Here is a 21500-nt window from a genome sequence, read left to right on the forward strand (position 1 = left end):
AAACACCTTAACAAAAAATCAAGAATGTTCATGAAGTGCAAAGAGGCTAAATTCACTGGAAAATTTATTCATGCTATATGATTCTGTAATACAGTGTCTAACAAAATTACACTCTGAGCTGCATGGTTAAACAGTACAGTTTTGCTGCAATCAACGTTTATTTTTTTTGCAGAAAGTGTTGATTTCAAATATCCTGGAAATGTTTATCAGCTGATATTAATAAGAATACAGATTTAATATAAGGCTCTTTATTCCACAGAACATGACAAGCATCACGACAAGTGGTGTAACTATGGCAACTATTTTTTTTTTTCTTCCTTTTTCCACTGAACAGCAAGAACAGACACCTCGCTAGATGCGGTGCCAGGCTCTTCTCCCAGGTAAGACTCAGTGCTCTGAGTTACAGAGAAGTAACTAAGCCAAACATCAGATCCCGAGACTGGAATGCCTTTCTTTCCTATTATGTGTGTCTGTTGTGTTTCATGGGCGTTTACGTGTGTTAACCTAATTCCCTTCCTTTTATTTGCACTGTGCCTAGAAAATAAAACCATGACTTTGTTCCTTGCTGTCAGACAGAATTCAAAAACAACAATCTCACCCCAAAGTCAAAATACCTGTTTTCATGAACAGAAGGATGCTCTCCTCTTTAATGTATCGTCATACGTCACTGAGAGAGATGCACACATTTCCTCGCCTGAAGCCAATAAAGAAAAATCCGCGCTGTGATGTTTTCCAGAGACGCTGGCTGTGAGAGTGATGCCTATTTGCAATGAGAGAGAAATGCTGAGAAAGACTAAATTCTTCTGTGCCATTTTTTTGATTTGCTGCTGCTTACTGGCCCCCAAATCCAAACCAACCCAGGCCCCCGCTGCACAAACACGTTCTCTGTTTGCTATCTGTGCCAACAAAAAAGAGTATCTACCTGACTGTACAGTGTTATTTCACGTCAGTGACGAATGAATGCTCAGCTGTGTCTCACGCTTGTTCTACTCGCACACTCCTCCAGCGCATGAGCACTGCCGTTTACAAGCGCTACACTGAAATTTTCTACGGGTTTATTTCCCACAAGGTGACAAAATATGTCAAGGCTGGGGTAAAATCACCAAGGAGACAGAACCGCACCGGCTTGTCTAACGAGTCGACGCCCGTGCCGGTGTATTGCAGATGCAAACCAAACGCCTTGACCAGAAGCACGACAGCTATCGGGTCCTTGGGGCCATAACCGAGGGGCAGCAGCGAGGGTCTCTCTGGTTTCGTGACAGCCATCGTTCTTTTCTGGCCCTGCTGACTGTAGCACACCTCAGCACCCCACAATTCGGTACCACCAGGGGTTTCTTCTATCCGTGTCTATACAGTCTTTGAACAGTTTCCTTCACGCTTGTAATCATGAACACAGAAACCTGCATGGATTCATGCCTTTATTTTGGGAATCATTTACCTTTAATATTGTTTATTTTCAGTCTTCCTGGCCCCTTTGTGCCTTTATTACTATGATTAGCTTTCTGAACTCGCTTACCAAATTTTCAACGTTTGTGAACAAATACTCTTTCAGCTAACCCATCGCCACTGGTTCTGTCTACTGGTGGAAACTCTTTGTACCTGCTTGCCTGTGAGCTGTTCCACTGAAGACTGGGCTCCGATGATTGCAAATGTCATTAATCTCAGAAAAATATATGAAAGAAAAAAAGAAAAAAAAAAAAAGATCTTTCGTTCTGGGTAAAAATGCAGCAGCAAAGTCACCGGGTCTAACACAGAACTGAAATCCCAATAGCCAAATCCAAAAGGAACGGGCTCCGCTCATTCCCAGAGAGCCACGGACCCTTTTGCTGCAGGGAAGAGGAGAAAGGGAGCGTTCCCCCGTCAGATCTGCTGGTGGGGCTTTTTTGTTGACTGAACTTCTCTGCCACATATGTTCAATGCTGTTCCTTCGCTGGCAGCTATGAACAGACCTCCTTTATACCTGAGGGGAAATTTAAGTCACTCATTTAATACACGTTTTGCACCTAACCTTATTGTCTGTATAGATTTCATCACAAATGTAAGCTACTGCCTTCTACACCAGATGTTAGATGTCCTTAAAATAATTCGTTTTGCTGTCCTTTGCTCCCTGCAGCATGTGACAGCTGTTACGGTGCTGATGGCTGGAAAACCATTGCACGGGAACTGCAGCGGAGCTTCTTCAGCGATGTTCTAACTCAGCACGGGATTTTTAAAGGAGTGCTTTGTTTGAACGAGAAAAAAGAAAAATTATACCTTGCTTTGATGAACTGGAAAATAAAACGTCTGTCTCAAGGCAGGTGTTACTGGCTGCTGCTGGACAGAGCTGGGCAGGACGACGTCTGCAAGCGAAGAAATCCCTCCCCGCTGTCGCTGAGCTGCGGGTGACCGGATTACAGCGGGAACGGCTGCCGAGCATCAGATTTAAGCGCAACCATTGCACTTCACAGTCCCTTAGAAATATTTTCTTACCCAGCACACAGCATCTCAAGCACGCGCTGAAGGCCCTTCTCTTCTGTCCTGTCTGCCAACCCAGCCTCAGTACTCGCCTGCGCTGGGGCTTTTCCGCGGAGGCAGGATAGCGAGATGGAGGCACGCAGCTCATGCCATGTGCGCTGCCTTGGAAATCGGTCTGCAGCGTCGGTTGGTGACCGCTGCTTGTCTATCTAACTGTTAATAATTTAATAAATTCAATTGACCGATCATCATAACCACAGGCAAACTACAATGGCTGCGAAACCATCAAAAATCACCAACTGTGAACAAGATCAAGAAAATCTGACAAGACTCTAAATTGTAAAACCTCAAATTCAACTTCCGTATTACCTCAGAGGCCAAAACACAGTGCAAAGTTTAGTCTATGAGTCCTTCAGTCTTTGACTTCATTGCTGTTGGTTATTCTTGTCTAAAATCTCTTTTCTATCTACTTCCAGTCAAACTATCCACACTTCTATCCTAAGTGGCCAGACAACATTGTGCATCTGAGCTTGTAGATCTTTCCTGGGCTTGGAAGATTCCGGATTATATTAAGTCAGGTTTTGCACCTGAGGTTATGGATCATGGCTGCTCTTGGGGACACTTTTATTGTAATTACAGTAGCAGTAACAATTAAAAGAGTACCTATCCTGAAAGCTGCAAGACGCAATTGTAATGCTTCCTATTGCTTGGGTAGAAACATGGCTCCAAATATTGCGATGTCATAGCGGGGCAATTCCAGTGATTTCATTGAAATTAAGCTGAGAATGTTAAGTCTGATTTCATAATCCAGCAACTCTTTACCTGAGTCACCTCATTAACACAGATGAGGATGTGAGTGCACGTAAGAGACTACACCACGCTACCACATGAGAACAGCATCAAGTGAGTCCTGTCAAGGTGACATTTACCCTGCTCAGGAGAAAGAGAGTCATTATAAATATATGGAAGACATGAGAGCCAAAAGCCTTTGTCTTTTTCCTGATATAACAATTTATGAATTTGACAAATTCTCCCTGAGAGGATGTAAGGACTGATAAATTAGTCAAAGGGATAACTCAGCGCTACTAAGAGTAGGCAAAAAAGTGAGAGGGGGACTGGTCCATGAGGTATAACAATATATGCAAAATTTACAGCTCACTCTTCTTCCAAATTTCCTAGGAAAAAAGATCACATAAAAAAAGAAACAATGGAATGAAAGAGGAATACTAACATACTAATTAATACTCATTTGTGTCTCAAAGACATACATACCTAGATTTTAATATCCAAAGCACTTACAGCCATGAATAATGTGTTTTAACCAGCATTGTTCAAACCTCAAACTATAAGGTGATCATTTAAGCACACAAAGAATTTCAGTTTTTTAAAAAGGAAACAGTCTGACACTTTCCTGCATATTTACAAGTCTTGTATCATGTAAGTCATGAAAACTGTGAGACAGTCTGCAAAGTAATGAATGTGGGAGCATGCAATTATGTGAATGCATTAAAGTGCATCATCAAATCTAGTTATTTTGAGATGTGAAAAGAAGGTAACCCAATCCCCAAACGTTCAGACAGGAGGGGACCCGGCATGGGCTCCAGGAGGAACCGTGCTGCTCCTGGAGGGTGCAAACTCCCCAGGGTCTCATGGCATCTACTGGCTTGCTCCTGGCACACTTAGAGTGTTTCCAGCAAAATTTCCTGGCTGTATAATACTATCTAAAAAATAAATAAATCTTCTAAGTAGCTGGAGGCCAGTTATGCTCAACAAAGTCAAAAGGACGAAGACTTGGCTTCTCCTGACCTACCTTTGGGTCTCAGTCAAGCAACAGTTGCAAAAGACTTATTTCTGAGCGGTTTTAAACGAAACCTTTAATCAAGGCACACTGTTCTCAGCCATACAAAGTGCTGTCACAGCTTAAAAAAATATACATCCGTTGTGAGGGATACCCTTCATGGTTTGAAATGTCATGAGAAGAGTCTAACCTTGCATTGCCAAGAAGAGTAACTGCAAACGCCCTTGTATCATTCACACGATGGTTAGGGAGAGAACAATTTCTGGCACTAGTTTGGCTGCTGGGCAACAGGATGCTGCCATGAATGTATAAAACCTGAAGGAAACCATTGATTCAAATGGATATTGAGAGCTTGAGAAACTGTTAAAAATTAAAATGCAAATTGAATGTACAAATGCAAATGGAGGGGGGAGGAGGAGTTATGCTCTCGGAACAAAAGTCCTGGTTTTTTCCCATTTTTTAAAGGAGAAAGGTGGAGAGAGCAGCTGCCGTGGCCCCATGCCGGCAGCTGCAGGGTCGCGGTGCTGCCCCGCTGCCCGGGCTCTGCTCTGCCGCGGAGTCCCCGGCCACACCGGTGGCGAGGGAAAGGGAATTCACCCAAACCAATGAATGTGGCAAAAACATCAAACAGCAGGTTTCAGTTTCACTCACCGCTCTTCCAGAGCGTACCAAACCGTATTTTATCTCCAGCATACTGGTCTTAAGGCACGGCAGTCCTGTGTGCCTTCACCTCTTTAGAGGTTGTACCTGTATAAAACTTCTAGTTTACAAAGTAAATGAGACAATATCAAACCAGTCAAACTGCACCCGTGGAAAACAGGCCTCACTACGGGCACCTCTCGGTGTGTACAAAATTAAAGGTTGTTCAACTGTTCGACCTCCAAATGTAGCTGGGCTACGGCTTGGAAAATATGTGCTAATGAGTAAGTAATTTCTGGAATAAATACTTACATGCCAGTCCCTGGCTTAAATTTGCGAAAGTACCGGAGTGCTTACGGCACGCAGAAGGGACCTGTGGGCACGTCTCGGCCAGCGTGTGCGCGTTAGAGACACGTCCCTAACGGGGGGCGACCACCGGGAAAGCAGCTCAGCAGGAAAAGTACGTGGTGATTACAAGAGGGAGTGAAAAATCACCTCTGAACTGCAGAAAATGGAAAATAAAAAAGGCACCTATGGTTCACAGTGTGGCACAACAGCAAATGCTGTTTTATCTGCTTTATCAAACTACGGTATGCAAAGTTACATAACAATAAGAGTTACTGTTCCTGAGGGGGAGCAGTTACAATACAGTCTGTTGCAAACACATTTTTGCTCACGCTTTAATGAGTGCCGCCCGATCAGTGTTGAGCAGTATTCCTGTGGGTCCCCTAAAAGCAGCACAGCAAGTCTTGTCCTGGTCCTCCCTTTCAGACCGCGGGGTGAGGGATGTACAGAGCGCCGCGCCTGGCACCGCGCCGCAGGCAGGAGACGAGACACGGCACACGACACGATGCTGCGATAAAGTAGGTACTCCCGTGACCTCTCTTCTGTTGCCTGGACATAGAGTCATGGAGCGGTTTGGGTTGGAAAGGACCTTTAAAGGTCATCTACTCCATCGGGCATGGTCCTTTGGGCCATGTCCAAAACAGCTGTAAAAAGCAGTTCAAGTATCAGCTGAGAACAAGGAAAATGCTCAGGTTTTGCAGTGAAAATAGCTGAAAACTAAATGCAAAGCCGAGCTCCGGCAGAGGAACAGGACCAGCCAACTCCTAACCCCCAAATCAAATTTCAGTGGTTCAGAAGCACTCACCGTTTCTAACCTAGAGGGAATGGGGAGAAGTCTGTGCTCTTCAAGAACTGAGCCCTCCTCCAGGAGGGTGAGAGAAAACCAACTGTAACTGAAAAACTTGCTAAAAAGGGAAGAGAATTTGTTCATCCATGTTATGCTTGAGCACCTCCACTATCACTTGAAATCTGTTCTGCAGATGAGGTTTTACAGACCATGGCATGGAGGGTGCCACTGCGGCGGCCGCACGCCGTGGCCAGCGATGCCGTGCTGGGTGGTGGGGGCGGATGCCATCACTCCTGCGCCGCTTCTTGCAGAGACCGAGGGCGAGATCCGGGGCTCCGCACCCTCACAGCGCCCGGGCACTGCAGGGGTCACCCCCAGCGCGACTTGACCTGTGATCAGCCAAATAAAGTGGAATCTACCATGTCAATAAAATAATTTACAACTTTGGAAACAGAAAAATATATATTAGTGACTAATTTGGGGTATTGCACAGGCCTATTTGGATAGATCTCTGTGCAATACTTTTAAAATAAGCACATCAGCATTAAAAGAAATTTATGATAAATGTTTAGTTTTTCAGTAAACCATTCTTGATTAAAAACAGATGCAGTGAAGACATCAACTTTGACTGCAAATTCTCATTTCTTAGCAGTCTCCACTGAATAGAAAATCCTTCAAGTGAGGTTAAACACAGAGCACTTTCTCAGGATGAAACTAGCCAGACTTAAAATGAAAATGACGCTTCAACCCAGAAAATAATTACTCTATACCACATACTCTAAGGCGTGACGAGCTACAGAGCATCAGACAATTTGGACCCAAAGCCTTCAAAGAGTCGCCCGGTCCCCAGAGAGGCCGCTGCTGGATGGAGTCAGTGGCCCCGGGGGTGCCCGGGCTTCCTGGGACTGTGCGCAGGAGGAGGACAGGCACGGAAAACCCTTGGCACTAGAGGGCAACAGGAACTATTTACCTCGTTCAACACAAGCCGAAGATCAGTTTGAAACCGCGTCATGACTCATATCGCAACAGCTTCATTATAGCATGATCTAGGTAATTGCATACGTGTTCTAGGAGAGATACGACCAAGAAACATAATGACTTCACACAATGTGGTGCTGCACATACCTCCCAAATGATCTCAACACCTGGAAATCACCGTGGAAATTCCTCTGCATACAGATCAAGCAAAAAACGACTTGTGAAGCAACTGAAAACCTTCTGGAAGCCACATACTGTGCCCAAGCCCTGGGAGGAGAGCCCCCGCCTCGGACTGTGGCTGAGCCACCCCCACTCCTAATGGGACCGTAACTGTTTAACAGCCTCAGTGGTGTTAATGGCCTGCTCTGTGTAAAAGCCAACGCTCCCAGATCTGCCCTTGCACAGAGGGACAATGATTGGCATTTCCAAATTAATTCAGTTACTACTGGAGATCTACCCATTGCCCAAAGCAGCGCACAGGACCGGCGCAGGGGAAACCCAACGTGAACTCAAGAGGAATACCAAGTTCAAGGATCCGCCAGCTGCAGTACAAAGTTCAGAAAACATTTCTGCTGAGCAGGTAGCTGCTCCTCTTTGTGTCCTTGACCCCTCGCAGCCGAGCGCTGCGGCACATAGCTACGGTGGAAAGGTTGGCTGCTGTCTGAAAATCTGAGGCCAGAGCCTCAGTTGATACCGATTGACATTTCTTCTTCAAAGCAATGGGACCACTGTGGTTTAGACATGCTCAGCACCTGGCCCAGATCGAGTCGAAGTTCAGCAGAAAAGACAGACAAATAATAAAAGGCTGCTGATGAGCCGCAGTGTTTCACCACCATCCCTGCTAAAACAGCTTTAAGTGCTGGCAGACTACCAGCAGCACCTTGTTGCAAAAAGCAACCAAAATAGCAACACCCAGTAATAATAATCCAACCAAAAAAGTAGGGGGTCACTCTCCACTTCGTCCCTCTTTGACTGCTTTTATAAATGTTATGGCAGACTTCAGAGCACAGCAGGCTCACGGGACCACTCAGGTCCCTCCCGGAGCAGAGAGGACGTGCCATGGTCGTCTTTGTCCTTGGCACGAAGCGTCGGACTGCTGCCCTCAAAACGTCATGGTCCTTGCTCAGCAAGTCCAGAAGGCAGCAGAAGAGAGGAGCTGTCTGCCTGGGACTTGCAAGCTGCCATCTGCAATGCATGAGCGCCTCACGCTCGGCATCCACGGCGGCACAAAGGTGAGGGAGCGTGCCAGCCTCGCACGGGCAGGCTCTGACAGCCCGAGGGACGGATCCAGGTCTTTCAGATATCACAAGCACTTTAGCCACTGGACTGTCTTTTCCCCCTGACCTGTAAGCATATTTCTTGGTGACGGGTCAGGAGGAAAGTGCTGCAGATATTTCTACAGTACCAAACGTGACTCTACAGCTCTACAAAAGCATTTGGTGTTTCTTTGCCTTGTTCGGGTGACGGACAATTTTTTTCCCTGACCCAGATACCACGTAGAGTTTTTCAAGCCTCGTATTTTCACTAGTCTCGGCAGTAAAGGAGTCCTATTTGTCACTCACAGGAAACAATTTAAAAGCATTATAAATGCATCTCTCCGTGCGTCACATTGCAGAAATGGATGTAGTCAAGTAACTGTTTAAGCACTGTGTTCATACCTACACACAAATATGTTACAAGCAAAACAAGTGTCAATTTACCACTAAGTTGATGTTTTCCTGCTATCCTTGCTTTGCTTTTAATACAGTATATTGTTTCTCGCTGGTTTTTGTTTTGTATTCCTAGAAGAACAAATCAAAACATAGCAACCAGAGCTGCAGCCCGGCTGGAAGAGAAACGCTCCCGGCTGAGAAATGGAAAGCAATACCTGACGCAGAAGGGCACTGGCGGGGGCAAGAGCATCGCAAGCCCAAACCATCTTCAACTCCAGCATTTTTCATAGCTTGGTGTGGCCCAAATGTTAAAATCTGCTTAAAGAATCTGAATGGCCGGTTGCTTTTTACAGGACTTGGGTGACAAATATTTGTGTGCCTTTGCAGAGAGCAATTCCTTACATTAGACAATAATGTTACATGGAAAAAGTATCTTTTAGAAATTTGTGCGAGCTCCTAATTCTCTGAATTTTAAACCTTTGGAAAAATTTATTCAGAAAAGCGATTTCTTCTGAGATTTAGGGTCTCTTCTCTCTCCCTCCTACTCTTCTCACCTCATTCCTTTAGCAATTTCATCTGCCCAGAGTCACCCTTTACTCTTTCACATTTGATTTGCAATAATACTTTGAGCAGCCCCTTCTCCTCTCTTGACTACTTTGTTGTACTTCCCTCGACACCAGCCACCACCAACCCTTCCGACTGGCCCTCCGGTGAGCCAGGTCATCCTGACGCCCGGAAAGAGCTTCGCACCCTAACAGGGCTTTCTGCTGGAGTTAGAATAACGGGCATGATTCAAATACAACAAAAAGCCATTTGAACATTTCACAAGAACTTGAGTCGAATCGAAACCGGGGCTGTGGCAATTTACGCCAGCTGAAGAAATTCGTATTTTTGTTTTCCTATGACGCAGTGACTCAGTTCAAGCAGCATTCCTCCCTTGGCTGATGGAAGTTCTCACCTGGTAGAGATCAGCTAAACACTCTGAAGGCTGTGCACAGCAATTTCTTCCGGCACCACCCGCGCAGCACCGCAGCACCCAGGCCACTGCCTTTCAGACCTGGGCAAAGCCCCAAAGGAGTGGGCAAAGCCGTCTGAGCGCACACACGGAATTGCAGATATGAGAAATATTTATGAATGGTTGTTAGTTATTAGTCTCCAAGATCAAATGCTTTCTTATTCCCCTAATTTCACTAGAAAAGCAGTAGTTCCTGGCTGATGAAGTCACAAATATGAAATTAGCTCACAAGATCACGAAGCAGGCCGTCACAACACTCAGGAAAAGCCAGCCCTCAAAAATTGTTCACTCACGGCTATTCAGCAGTGGTCCCTGGGATCACCCATGGGGAAAAAATATTTCACAAACTTTTGAGCCATTTGTAATTTTAGAGTAAAGAAGATTGCTCACATGTTAGCAAACGTTATTTTTATGCTGCCAGGCAAGCCTGCTGGTAAGGCTGCAGACATGACTCAGAAAACATTTTGTTAATTGTTAGGTCTGATTGCCGTAATTAACTTTTGATTATTTTTTTTTCCTTTTTTAAATTGTTATCAAATATCTACATCTTCAGAGGCTTTATTTGGCTCCACCTCCGCTGGTGAGAAGTAGAAGACCACCAGTCCCTTGTTTTGCTGGGGCACAGCACAGGGATTAAAATCACCCAAGTCCCGGGTCTCCCCTTTCAAAGCAAGACCTTCACATGGGAGCTTTTGGTAATGGATGCGTGAACAATTTTTAAGTTAGATACTTGTTTTAACATAGCTGCACTAATACACATTCCTCATTTATACTACTAATAATGGCAATAATAATGATAGTGATAATAATAATAATTTGGTAATAATAATTTGATAATAATAATAAATTGAGAATAAAGTAGTAAGAAGCTAGATTTTTCCTTACCTTTTTGGAAAGCAGGCAAAAGCTATACAGTAGGTGGAAGAGTGTACCAAGTAACAGATTTTTGAACACTCTTTCTTACTGGTGGTATGCAGTCTACAGGAAAAGTAAATACATTGGTATGTATAATATGTCTGTTCACAATAAACTCTTCAAATTTTGGCCTGTCACAGAGGCCACGACATTAATGCAACTGAAGAGCTCAGATTAGAGCAGCGACAGTGGAAAGCCGAGAGGCGCCACTGTATGAAATTAACTCTGGGCTAGAAATAAATGGACCAGGTCACAGAAGTTCAGGTACCTCTGAACATGGGAGCAGCTGCTCAGAAAAGAGCCGGTCTGGTTCATTTTTTTTTTCTTCCCCCTCTCCCCTGAATAAGGCCTGGAACATTTTGGCTTTAGTTTAAGACCCCCCAGTCCTTCCTCATCCAGGCAATCACTCTCAGGTTCCTCAGCATCATTAACAACCATTTTAGGTGTTTTCCTCAGAAGGGTGGAACAGGCAACGTCATGTCAGTGATGTCAAGGATGAACAGCAATGAATGCAGACACACCAGGGCACAGCACACGAGCATTTGCACAGTGGTGTCTGCACATCTGCCCAAGACAGGAGATGCTTGCGTTCCACATACACTACCCGCAGTTTACTGACGGGAACCTGCAAAGCCAGCGTCCGCTCTCAAGGCACAGAGGAAAACAAGGACAGGCACGCGCTGCTCTCGCTGCCGTTGCGATAGAGAGGAGCTGCGAGCGCCCAGGAAAGCACTGTTTTGGAATGGAATCATGCAAATGATGCCTGGTCCGCTTGGGGACAACGTGCAGTGACTGTACTTCACTACTGAAAACTGAATCAACTGCCAAGTAAGTTCTACTTAGTGCTAAATAAAGGAGAAAGAGAAAAAATCATGTTGAGCATGCCTGCACAGGTTCCGAGCCCTCAAGACACGTGCTAACTTAAAAGTCCACAAAATTATAATGCTACTGAAAATTAGACTAAAAATTGTAAGTTTTTAGACCTTAAAGTTTTCTGGCTAGTCTACGGTGACACCTTGCCTTTGCCACTTCTCAACAAATCTCAACTAAACTCCTCGGGGAAAGCGGTCTCCTCCCACGAGCTGCTCCGTCTTTCCAACGGTTTGCCGCTTGGAAGCGCTCGGTCTTTGCCACAGAGGTGCCGCACGCTCCTGCCCGCTCCTGCCTACCGCTGCGCTGCTCTGCACCACCCGTCTTCGTCTCAGAGCCGTTCTCACAGACAGCGGGGTTCTTCCAATGGGACTGGGAACGGGGGCACTGCAAGACCAATGCTCCCCGTGCTGCCAAGTCCCGGCAGACCCCTATTCCTGCGAGGAAGCGTCTCCCCAGAAGAGCCGCTCCCAGGAGGCACTGGGAGCTCCGCTGCCTTCTCACGGCTGCTTCAAGAGGGAAAGGCAGGAACGCAAACGTCCTGCCCGTAGGGTCTGCTCATCCAGCCTGCGAGAAGCTCAACCTCCTCATTACCCAACAACTGAGATGCTGATTTCCCTGTCGCTCTGTTTGGTACAGCCATGCATTAAAACAAGCTGCTAGGGAAAAGGAGTAGTTACGTGTAAATCTCAATGTAAGTTAAGTACAGGTTGGAGGTTCAAATGTTTTCCTCACAGTCTGACACTCCGCTCTTGCAGCAGAAACACAAGCAGACAACTGAGCAGAAGCACTATCTGTTCAACTTCAGACTTGATGAGAAGTGTCTTCTCAAACAGTGTGAAATTCGACCTAAGACACATGAGAGCAGAATGAACTCGTTACACAGATGGAAGCTGCTGTGCACCAAATTCTGCTCATCTGAATCTGTCGCAAACATGTATTAGCAGGAAAAAGCTGTTGAATGAGTAAAAGCATGCGCATGCCAGATGGCAAACCGGAATGATTAAGAGAGTTTCCATAAGTAATGCCGTTTTAGATTGAAAAACTTGGCCTCAATATATCCCATTCAGCATGAAAGTCCTCGCAGGACACGGCTGGGTGCTCAGCTTGTGAAACTTCTTGCTTCCCATATATCCCAACAAAAAGCTGCAACACACTGAGTCCCTTTTCCTCCTGATGGGTGGGATGTAAGGTCACTGCATCTCGAGCGATCTTCCTCCCACGATAATGCAGCTTCACGCTTTATACTCGCACTAAGACGCCAGTGCTTGACCCAGCTCTCCTCAGTGCTCGGCACATTTTTTCCGAGCTCGGGTCCCTGCAGATCACCCCAGAGTTGTGTGCAGCGTTCCCACATGATACTCAGCGCCGCTGCTGGGGACCACCTGCTCTTAGGAAGCCACTCGGGTAATTTATAGGCCTTCCAGTTTGACGTGCATGTCTTTAGTTCATTAGGCATTCTTTTCAAGCTCATACTAAAACGTGGAGATTTTGTTCCAGGCTATTTTTCTGTAAGATCAACTGCATTTTGCTTTTGGTTTTGACTCTGGACATGGGGCATGTCAGTAGGACAGGCCATAAATCTGGGCTTAGTCACCAAATTCCCCAATGTTTGGAGGTACATGAATCCCGTGCTGGTGGCTCAGTGTTAATATTTTCTTAGGAGATAGGGAATGTTTGTGTTTTTCAATAGAGATGGCAACTGCAGTCTCCAGTACCCGGGCAAACCATGAACAGCAGCATCACCGGGAAATACAATAGAAAATCAAACTGGAAAACCCAACTGTACTTTCGCACTTATAAGAAACCACTTAGTAGCTGAGCCAGGTCTGCATCTAAGTTAGCTTTGCAGAGTGCTGATGAGTCTCAGATTCATTCTTTAATCCCCTTCAATTAATTTACTTTTAGCCTAACGTCATGAGTTTCAGAGGAGCCTGGCACAGAGCTAAAACCACGACTTCCTATCCCTGTGCTCCTCAGTTAAATTGCTATGAAAACATCAAACCCTTTTTTATTTATGGAGACCATTCGCAAAATTTCATTAAAAATATAGAGAATTTTCCTTGGATGACCCTACTTTTTCGAGCTCATTACTATTGTTTTCAATTTTTCCACCTAAAAATGGAACTGCAGACATTATTTAAACAAAATATTTGAGGTTTTTTTTTTTTTAAAGAGAGACTCAGTCCAGATATTCGATGAATTACTTGTATAGACATACATGCTGGATGTTTCCTGATTAGGGGGTTGATTGACAACCTCTTGAACGCTATAGGAAAGATCCCATTAACTGTAGTGGTAGCTTACGCTAGGACTAAATGTACCCAAATACTTTAAGTACAGCAGTAGTTTATTTCATTTGATTTTCTAATAATTTTTATTAACACACGTATCCAGGGAATGAAATCATAGTGGTAGGTGCAGCTGATAATATGAACAGATGGTACTAGAGAGAGAGAGATATATATAAAAATAATTAAAAGATTTAAAATAATTTTCCAAACCATAAAAAAATTTAAAAGCCCAGAACTTGGAGAAAGCCGTATAAACAATGGCTATTGCGTATTTCCTGACTGGCTAGGTTGAACAAACAGATTTATACACTTTAGAATCCTACATCTAAGCAAATGAGTTCACGGAAAGCAGTTTCCCTTCACGCACACCAATTCCGAAGTCGTGAGGGTTTTGCTCCCAGTGGACTTTACCCCAACTTTAAGTCAGTGTTAACAAAACCGGGACTGAAGACTGGATGCTCAAGGCAGAAACTGGTAGATCTCGGCAAGCAGGGGGATTCTGTCCCTTATTTCTCCTGCTTCTTAAGGACGTATTCTACTATATAGTCCTGGATGAAAAACGGTTGTGTTTTATCAGAAGGTCAGGGTTTTGGTTGTGTTTTATCCGAAACACAGGGTTTTAAGTGAGCAGTATTTCTTTTTTAAGAAACATACCTTCTTCCCAGGGAAAAACCTGACTGCTCGTTGGCGGGGCGGGGAGATACTCTCGGAAGTCCGAAAACAGCCATAAGGAGAAGGAGACCAGGAGGGGAAACCCAGAGCAGGGAACCCCCAGGTGCAGTTCCCACAGGGGTCGACCTCTGCTTCTACACTGAACAGGTCATCGTCAGAACTTCTACATTTTTCTTGTTCAGTTCCTCGAGTGGAAATTTTTAGATTTTGATTTTTTCTGGAGGAGAAACCAATTCCAACGCCTCTGACCGGACCGGCGCTGGTGAAATGCAGCTCGGCAACACCCCCTCCCCCGCCCCTTCGCGGCTGCCTGTCCAAGCGCCCTTCCCTCCTCCCCTCCGCCTCCTCTCTCTCCCTCCATCCTCGCAGGCAGCAGCCCTCCCCGGGCCGCTGAGGGGCGGCCGGGGCCGCGGCGAGAGCCCCGGGACGGCCGGGGCCGCGGCGAGAGCCCCGGGACGGCCGGGGCCGCGGCGAGAGCCCCGGGACGGCCGGGGCCGCGGCGAGAGCCCCGGGACGGCCGGGGCCGCGGCGAGAGCCCCGGGACGGCCGGGGCCGCGGCGAGAGCCCCGGGACGGCCGCCGGGCTTCCCGCGCCGGGGCGGTGGCAGAGGGCTCGGCGGCGCGCGCCCTTGCTGGGGACACGCTCACGCGGGGAACGTGTTTACTGCCGCTTCACTTCCTTCTCCGCTCGGTACGGCCGGAGGAGGCATAAAGGGCTCCTCGGTTTGTGAGAAGCATTTCCTTACTGTCTGATGTCAGGATCGTACTTCAGACAGTTGAGCTAGTTCAGTTTCTGAAGAAAAAATTTGTTTTTTCCGGTTAGAATAGATTTTGTATACCTGCATAATAAGACATCAGATAAAAATACTCAAGGGGTGAATAAAGGGAGGAAAAGTGCTGTGTCAATAATTTGCTGCTGTTTCCACTTTGCTTTGACAGCAGAGCTTCTGCTCTGAGGCAGATATTCAGACAGCAGTTCACAGACAAGAAGTGGCAGGGATTTCAGCAGCAAATGGATGAACGGATCATGGGCAAGGAAAGGGCATTTCTCCACATTCAGATCTGTTTTTCATAAAAACTGCAGACATGTCTAAACCTTTCCAATATGCTACAAAGTTGTGCAGCTGTCTCCTTCCTCAGCTCCCTCCAGATTCAAATGCAAATCAAATTTGATGGCCTCAGTATGTAATTTTGTGCTCCAATATACCATGCTGTGCACGTTAAGGAAACGAAGCATCTTTGCGATCTATTTTCCTTTTAAATCAGTGGCAAGATTTGCATCCACTTTTATAGGACTGGATAAAATCCTTAAATGGGAATCTTCAAGGATTGCGAGATTTTTGTAAAGAAACTTGGCAAAAAACAAAATTATAACTCAGGTTAGCAGAGTCATCAGTGAGTTTGGTCCTTGTCCCTCCATTCATCCTGGGAACTGCACCTGCCGGGGTTGGGAAGGTTTGAGTCTGACACAGGCTGAAGGATCCGGTACTCAAGGATGCTGCTGATTTCTCACTCACAGAGCAGGGAAAGGAGGAGGAGTTACTCACAGCTAACAAACATTTTGTGAGGAGTTGCTGCCTACCGGCACGACTCAAAAAATCAAGACGGAAATAGAGAATTTAATAAATGAGAGGCACCAAAAATCTTTTAACTGAGAAGACCAAATAATTCAAGTATCGGTCAATGCCTCCAAAACCCCCAGCCAGCTGGCGAACAGAAGGTCAGCAGTACTTACTGTTTGGGTCTACATTCTCACACAGCTCCGTTTTGGCTTCGCCGTTGGGTCTGTCGCTGGGTTTGTGCGAGAGCCGTGACGACATGGTCGCTGCTGTGACCACAGCCTTGAAGCTGCGTTTCCGTTTCTGGACGTTTAGCTCAGGGTGGAAGATGATGATGTACACCTTCGGCATGTAAAGCATCCCCAGGGCCACTGAAGCACTTAAGTTCATGGATATTGTAAGTGTGGTAGTTTGTATGTAGAGCTAGGAGACACAACACATGAGACACTATTACAAATAAGATGACTGGGAAGCAGGCTGCAGTACTTCAAACATTAAGGAAGCATTTTTTAATGAGCTTGCAACCACAGATGCGTGAGCTGAGACCTTCACACTGCAAACCACCGTGAGGTCCAAGGCACATCAGCTACCTGCGGTATCAACGGCCTCTTCGGGGGCTCCGTGCTAGAAACCTTCAGTGTCCTTAACAATAGAATTTCTACTGTATGCTTATGGCATAGCTTCCATCTGTTTATTTTAAAAGTGAAGATCAGATCTGGATTGAAATAATTCTGGTATAAATTTAAATTTGGGTATACTGTAAGTTATAGAAGAGCAACTATAATAACACAGGTTTGTAAAAAAATCTTACTTTTCAAAAAAAATTTGAGGAAGGTGGCATTTTTTTGTTTTTACTATAATTTTCTGAAATAAATGGAAATAACTTGGCAGAGAATACACAATGATTTGTGAGCTCATGACATTCAGCTATGCTTATTATGAAAAAATAGGATATATGCAAGTCAGAGAACAGGTGCTGCCATGAGATGAGTATTCAAAGAAACCAGAAGGATTTAAAAACATACTCTGCAAATATGTAGGGGTGGGAAAGCCTTTTTTTTTTTTTTAATATCTTTTCAGAGGATATACTTAATAGATGAAGTAGAACGATTCTTGTGACTTAAGAGGACCAGGCAGAGTTAACAGTTAAAAAGCACAGAGACAGCACAATGCAGGTGCGAGGGAGATGAAGAGGGAGCAAAGTCTCTGCGGATCCTCCTCATAAATTAAATATATGGTAAATCCATATAAATGGGAAAATCATTACACATTTAGGGTGATTTCTTCAGAACACTATTTCCTCTTCTCCTGTTCAGTGCTAATCAGTCTGAATTTCTGATGGAAAAACTCCATGAATAAATATAATGGCAGAATAAAATGCTGACTCTTGCCCAGGTATTTCCAAATTCCCATATTTAGAAAAATACGAATGTCTCCAGACTTGCTAGTTATATCTACATAACAGCTGCTATTATAGTGATTAAGACCACCACTGGAAGCAATAAAATGCCTTACAGAAAACATAAAAAACGTGCTGTGCATGGATGTGTCTCCATACAGATGCACACAAGCGAAAACTAAAGTGTTTTCTCAGTTTCTGTTTACTCATTATCCAAAGGAAATGACACTGATATTGTCAGAAATTTTGCCAAAGTCAGGACATTGGGACATAACCCATCTCATCCTGTGAAGAGATTTGCTTGGCCAAGCTACACCGTTCGACGCTGGGAGGGAGCCTAAGGGGTCACCTCGTCCAAATCCCTGCCCCAAAAAAGCCATTTACACCAGAACTACTTCTGACAGATGGCCCCGTCTACCCATGTCCTAAAACCATCCTCTGATGGAGGTTCCACAGCCTCCTAACCAGATGCTTGCAGAATGCTCAGGTCTCCAAAGCACTTGGTGTGCACCTGAACACCAAGCTGCTCATTGTCCTCTCCTGGTGGCATGAAGAGCAAGCGGCCACCACACCCTCTGTTACCTTCTCTATATATTGAACAGTTGCTGTCTTTTGGAGAACTTTTGAAGAGCAGTACGGTACCGTGTTGCCGCCGGCTCTTTGACAGACAACGGGGCAATCTCTCCCAACTTCAGCCGCTGGGAAGACCTCGGGCCCTTCTGTTTCCCCCTACCCTGGACACTGCCGTCGACTTGCTGCTTCATCGAGACGCAGCGCTACAAACCGACGTGGTGATCTACTGAAGCTTCCTTGCCGGAGGGTTATTTTCTTAACTTATCTCGCAGCACTACTGTGAGACACGATGTTTATTTTTCTGTCAGGTAGTGCTGCTGCCTGCTGCTCTTCACCGCAGAGTTACTACCTGGCCGGCTATTCCTCACCTTGTACCTCGCAGCTGAGTGTTGTTACACTACAGAGATATACTCTACACCCTTACTTCTATGTACACGAGCACCACGTCTATTTATCTTAGAAGAACATTTAACAGAGAAGACCGTTCGCAATGCATTTGCTTCCTTGGAGCTGATCCTCCTTTCAGTTAATGTTCACGTAGATCAGCTGTAACTCAGTCAGGGTCAAGTGCATTGCATTGATATAAATAACACAGACTTAAATATTTATTAATTAAATTCAATAGCTCTTTGAAAATTGGAAACAAAATATGTAGAATATAACTTTTAAGGGCCGAAGGATAAACAGGAAAATACCCTCCTTATCTTCAAAGTGTTTGTAACTCACTAGCAGCTTTTACCCTTGCTCAGTAAGGTAATTATGACTTCCATTTTATAAAGAGCTCCTGCAATTGCTGTAGGCGCTGCAGGTACCAACACCTCTAAAAGCCAGGAAGACGCTGAGGACAGCATACCTGACAACTCGGACTACGCCCAGGGACTGCCTGGTTCTCAGCTCTGCATTCGGACCACACAACCCTCTGCTAGCACTTGGGAAGAAAGCGTGCTTAAATAACATCCGCAGTCCTTCCGGTTCAGTCTGAAACGGACGCGGCTCCGTAACGCACGTTTAAGACCAATTACTTCTGTTTCTATGTGCAAGATATGTAACCCAACCTGACAGGCACAGAATATCTCCCAAGCAGCATTACAGAATGAGATCTACATTGCTACAAGGTTAGAAGAGATCTCTGTCAGCGAGGAGCTCTGTCACCAACACAGAAGGTGTGTCGGTGCTTCAGAGCGGGGTTGTGTTCAGCGGTTATCTCAGATGACTTGAACTCGCAGAAAGTCTGTTCAAGTAGCCATATGATGAAAAATGCACGGCAATGTTTTGCAACTAACTCTTGATTCACTTTCCCAGAGAACATAAAAACCTTTATACAGAAAGTAGGAATTTGGACAACAGGGCAAAAAATTAAAAAAAAAAAAAGAAAAAAAAGGAAAAAGATAAAAAAAAGATAAAAAAAAGCTAATGGCACAGCATTGCCAGCATGACACACATAATTAGTTGTTTATGTTCTACAGACGGAAATAGCATACTTATGTTTGATTACAGATTTTCTCCATCCAAATCCCACCACTTCTTTGGCACGGAAAACAGCTCCCCATAGGAATTCTGATGGCCTTGTCAGTTAAGCAAAATAACTTTATATCACCATGCTCACAGACATATGTGTCATAGACACGTATGTCATAGACATGCTGTGTGCGACAGCAGCTAAAAATCCTAGAAAAGCAGAAGGAAAGATGCATTTTGAGTACGAGCTGCTTTTAAAAGCACTGTGTAGCAAGAAGTTTTCAAACGGATCCTCAGTGGGAGAAGTATTTGTTACCTACAGGTGGCATTTTCTGAATTTCGGAACAGCTGACTAGCTTGATACGCAACACGAGCGTTTCTTCTCGGTGAGAGAAGACGAGAGTGAGGGCAGACTGCTCCCGCCAGGAGAAGAAGGGGACCCTCTTCGCGCAGCCCCTTTGGAAGAGGACACACGGCCCGCGCCGAGGCCACCTCCTCCCGCGCAGCGGCCGGTGACTCGATGAGCTTGTTCTGCAGGTACCACCAGCCACCGGCAAAGACCCGCCGCTGCAGTCGGGCGCGTCCCCCGAGCCGCCGCTCCTGGCGCGGGTGCTTCGGGTGGGTGCGCCCAGGTTCCCGGAGGCGTCGCGGGAGGTTGCTCCCGCGGGCAGGTTTCTGCACCAGTGCTCGAGCACCTCCACGGCCACACGCTGCGGCCAGCGGCTTCCCGACACGGCTTTCCACGGGGTACACCAGTGGGGTCTGGCCTGCATCGGAGGCGACCCGCCCTGGGGGCGGCTTGACCCCGTGTCTGCCCCTTAATCTGGGGCTGCCGCGGCCGCAAAAGCCGCAGCCAGCAGAGCACCAGCAACGTGTTTATCTTGGTGCACACAGGTATTCGCTTTTACATCCTCCCGCTGTTAAGGGGTTGAAGGTTAAACGATTATTTAGTCCAAGGGGTCTCTTGCAGCGCCAGACCGGCAGTTTCCTACCTTGCAAATGCCGATGGGAGATAAAAGCAGAGGGAGAAAAGAGCTTTTGTAGAACAAGGCGGGATGAGTGACACACAGTGCTCCTCATGACAAACGGGAGCTTTACAAAGATAAGGGGAACTAACAGATATGCTTATTATGCAGAGACTTAGTTTTATGTATTTTATCTCTGCTTTGTGGTTTTCCCAGTCAAACATAAAAATGCAGTTTACGTGAAACTATTTCATTTCTTATTTCACTTCTTCTGATAATCCCTCTGAAAGCATTTTAGATGAATGCAAAAGGGCGACTTAAAATACAAAGGATAAGGTTTAACCGGGAATCTAATAATTCATGCATGCCTTTTACATCTGGCTGGTGAAACCTGGTAGCTTCCAAACCTGAGATCAAATTAAGAAATTAAGATGCAGATTTAGTGAGAGATGCTCGAACTTGACACGAATGAGAACTGGGACTGAGCTAAGCATTGCCCGTGGAAATCAACGCTTTCTAAAAGCGATGTTGTGTTGGCCTCTGCAAGCCCACTCTCATGGAGGGTTTGAAGCCACGTTTGCTACAACATAAGGACAAAGTCATTCTGGAAGGTCATCCTCACTCACATCGCCCTCTTGCTCAAGCAGATGCTGAATTTTGACAAATCTTAACTTAATGTTAAACTTGACACACTGCCGTTACAAATGCATCAGACTTTGAAGCAGTGCATTGGAGAAAACTCAACCCTAAGGAGATCATTCACATGCAAAGGCACCTAGATTTTATCAGTTACTTTACATAAAGGAGTTCCATTTCAATTTTACATTTCTGTGTTTTCCAGATTCTTGCTTTATTCATGCAAATGACGAAAATTACCTTCAAAACTGTGAGAGAAAATCAGACTGGTCTTGAACACACATATCTAAAACCCAGCAATTTTTATAGAACAAATTATATCAATGGACAATTTTGCATGAGATAGGGTTACTCTCAGAAGTAAAGCATGGCAGGATCAGGCCTTTCGGTCTTTGCTAACCCAGTGGATAGATTTCCAACTGCTGGGCCATAATAACTGAAGTTATAGCTGCAGATCTTAGAAAAGTCTCTTTAGGAGTCAGAAATACTTTT

The 21500-nt window shown here is 45.4% G+C and overlaps 1 protein-coding gene across 2 annotated transcripts in view; it reads right to left on the reverse strand.

Moving 5' to 3' along the window:
- The window catches only part of GRM7 (glutamate metabotropic receptor 7), a gene marked incomplete at its 3' end in the record, with an annotated part of 304230 nt that overhangs the window by 15774 nt on the left and 266956 nt on the right, over nt 1–21500 (reverse strand). Inside the window, exons 9-10 of one of the 2 annotated variants that reach the window (XM_082004662.1) lie at nt 16154–16400; nt 9800–10646 (exon numbers count right to left, since the gene is read on the reverse strand). In XM_082004662.1, coding sequence (XP_081860788.1) covers nt 10576–10646; nt 16154–16400 — 318 coding nt within the window. Of the gene's footprint in view, nt 1–9799; nt 10647–16153; nt 16401–21500 lie in introns of those variants that run through there. The other variant, XM_082004663.1, reaches the window with a different exon arrangement.

Source organism: Phaethon aethereus, assembly GCF_964289735.1.
Source record: "Phaethon aethereus genome assembly, chromosome: 11".
NCBI classification, from domain to species: domain Eukaryota; kingdom Metazoa; phylum Chordata; class Aves; order Phaethontiformes; family Phaethontidae; genus Phaethon; species Phaethon aethereus.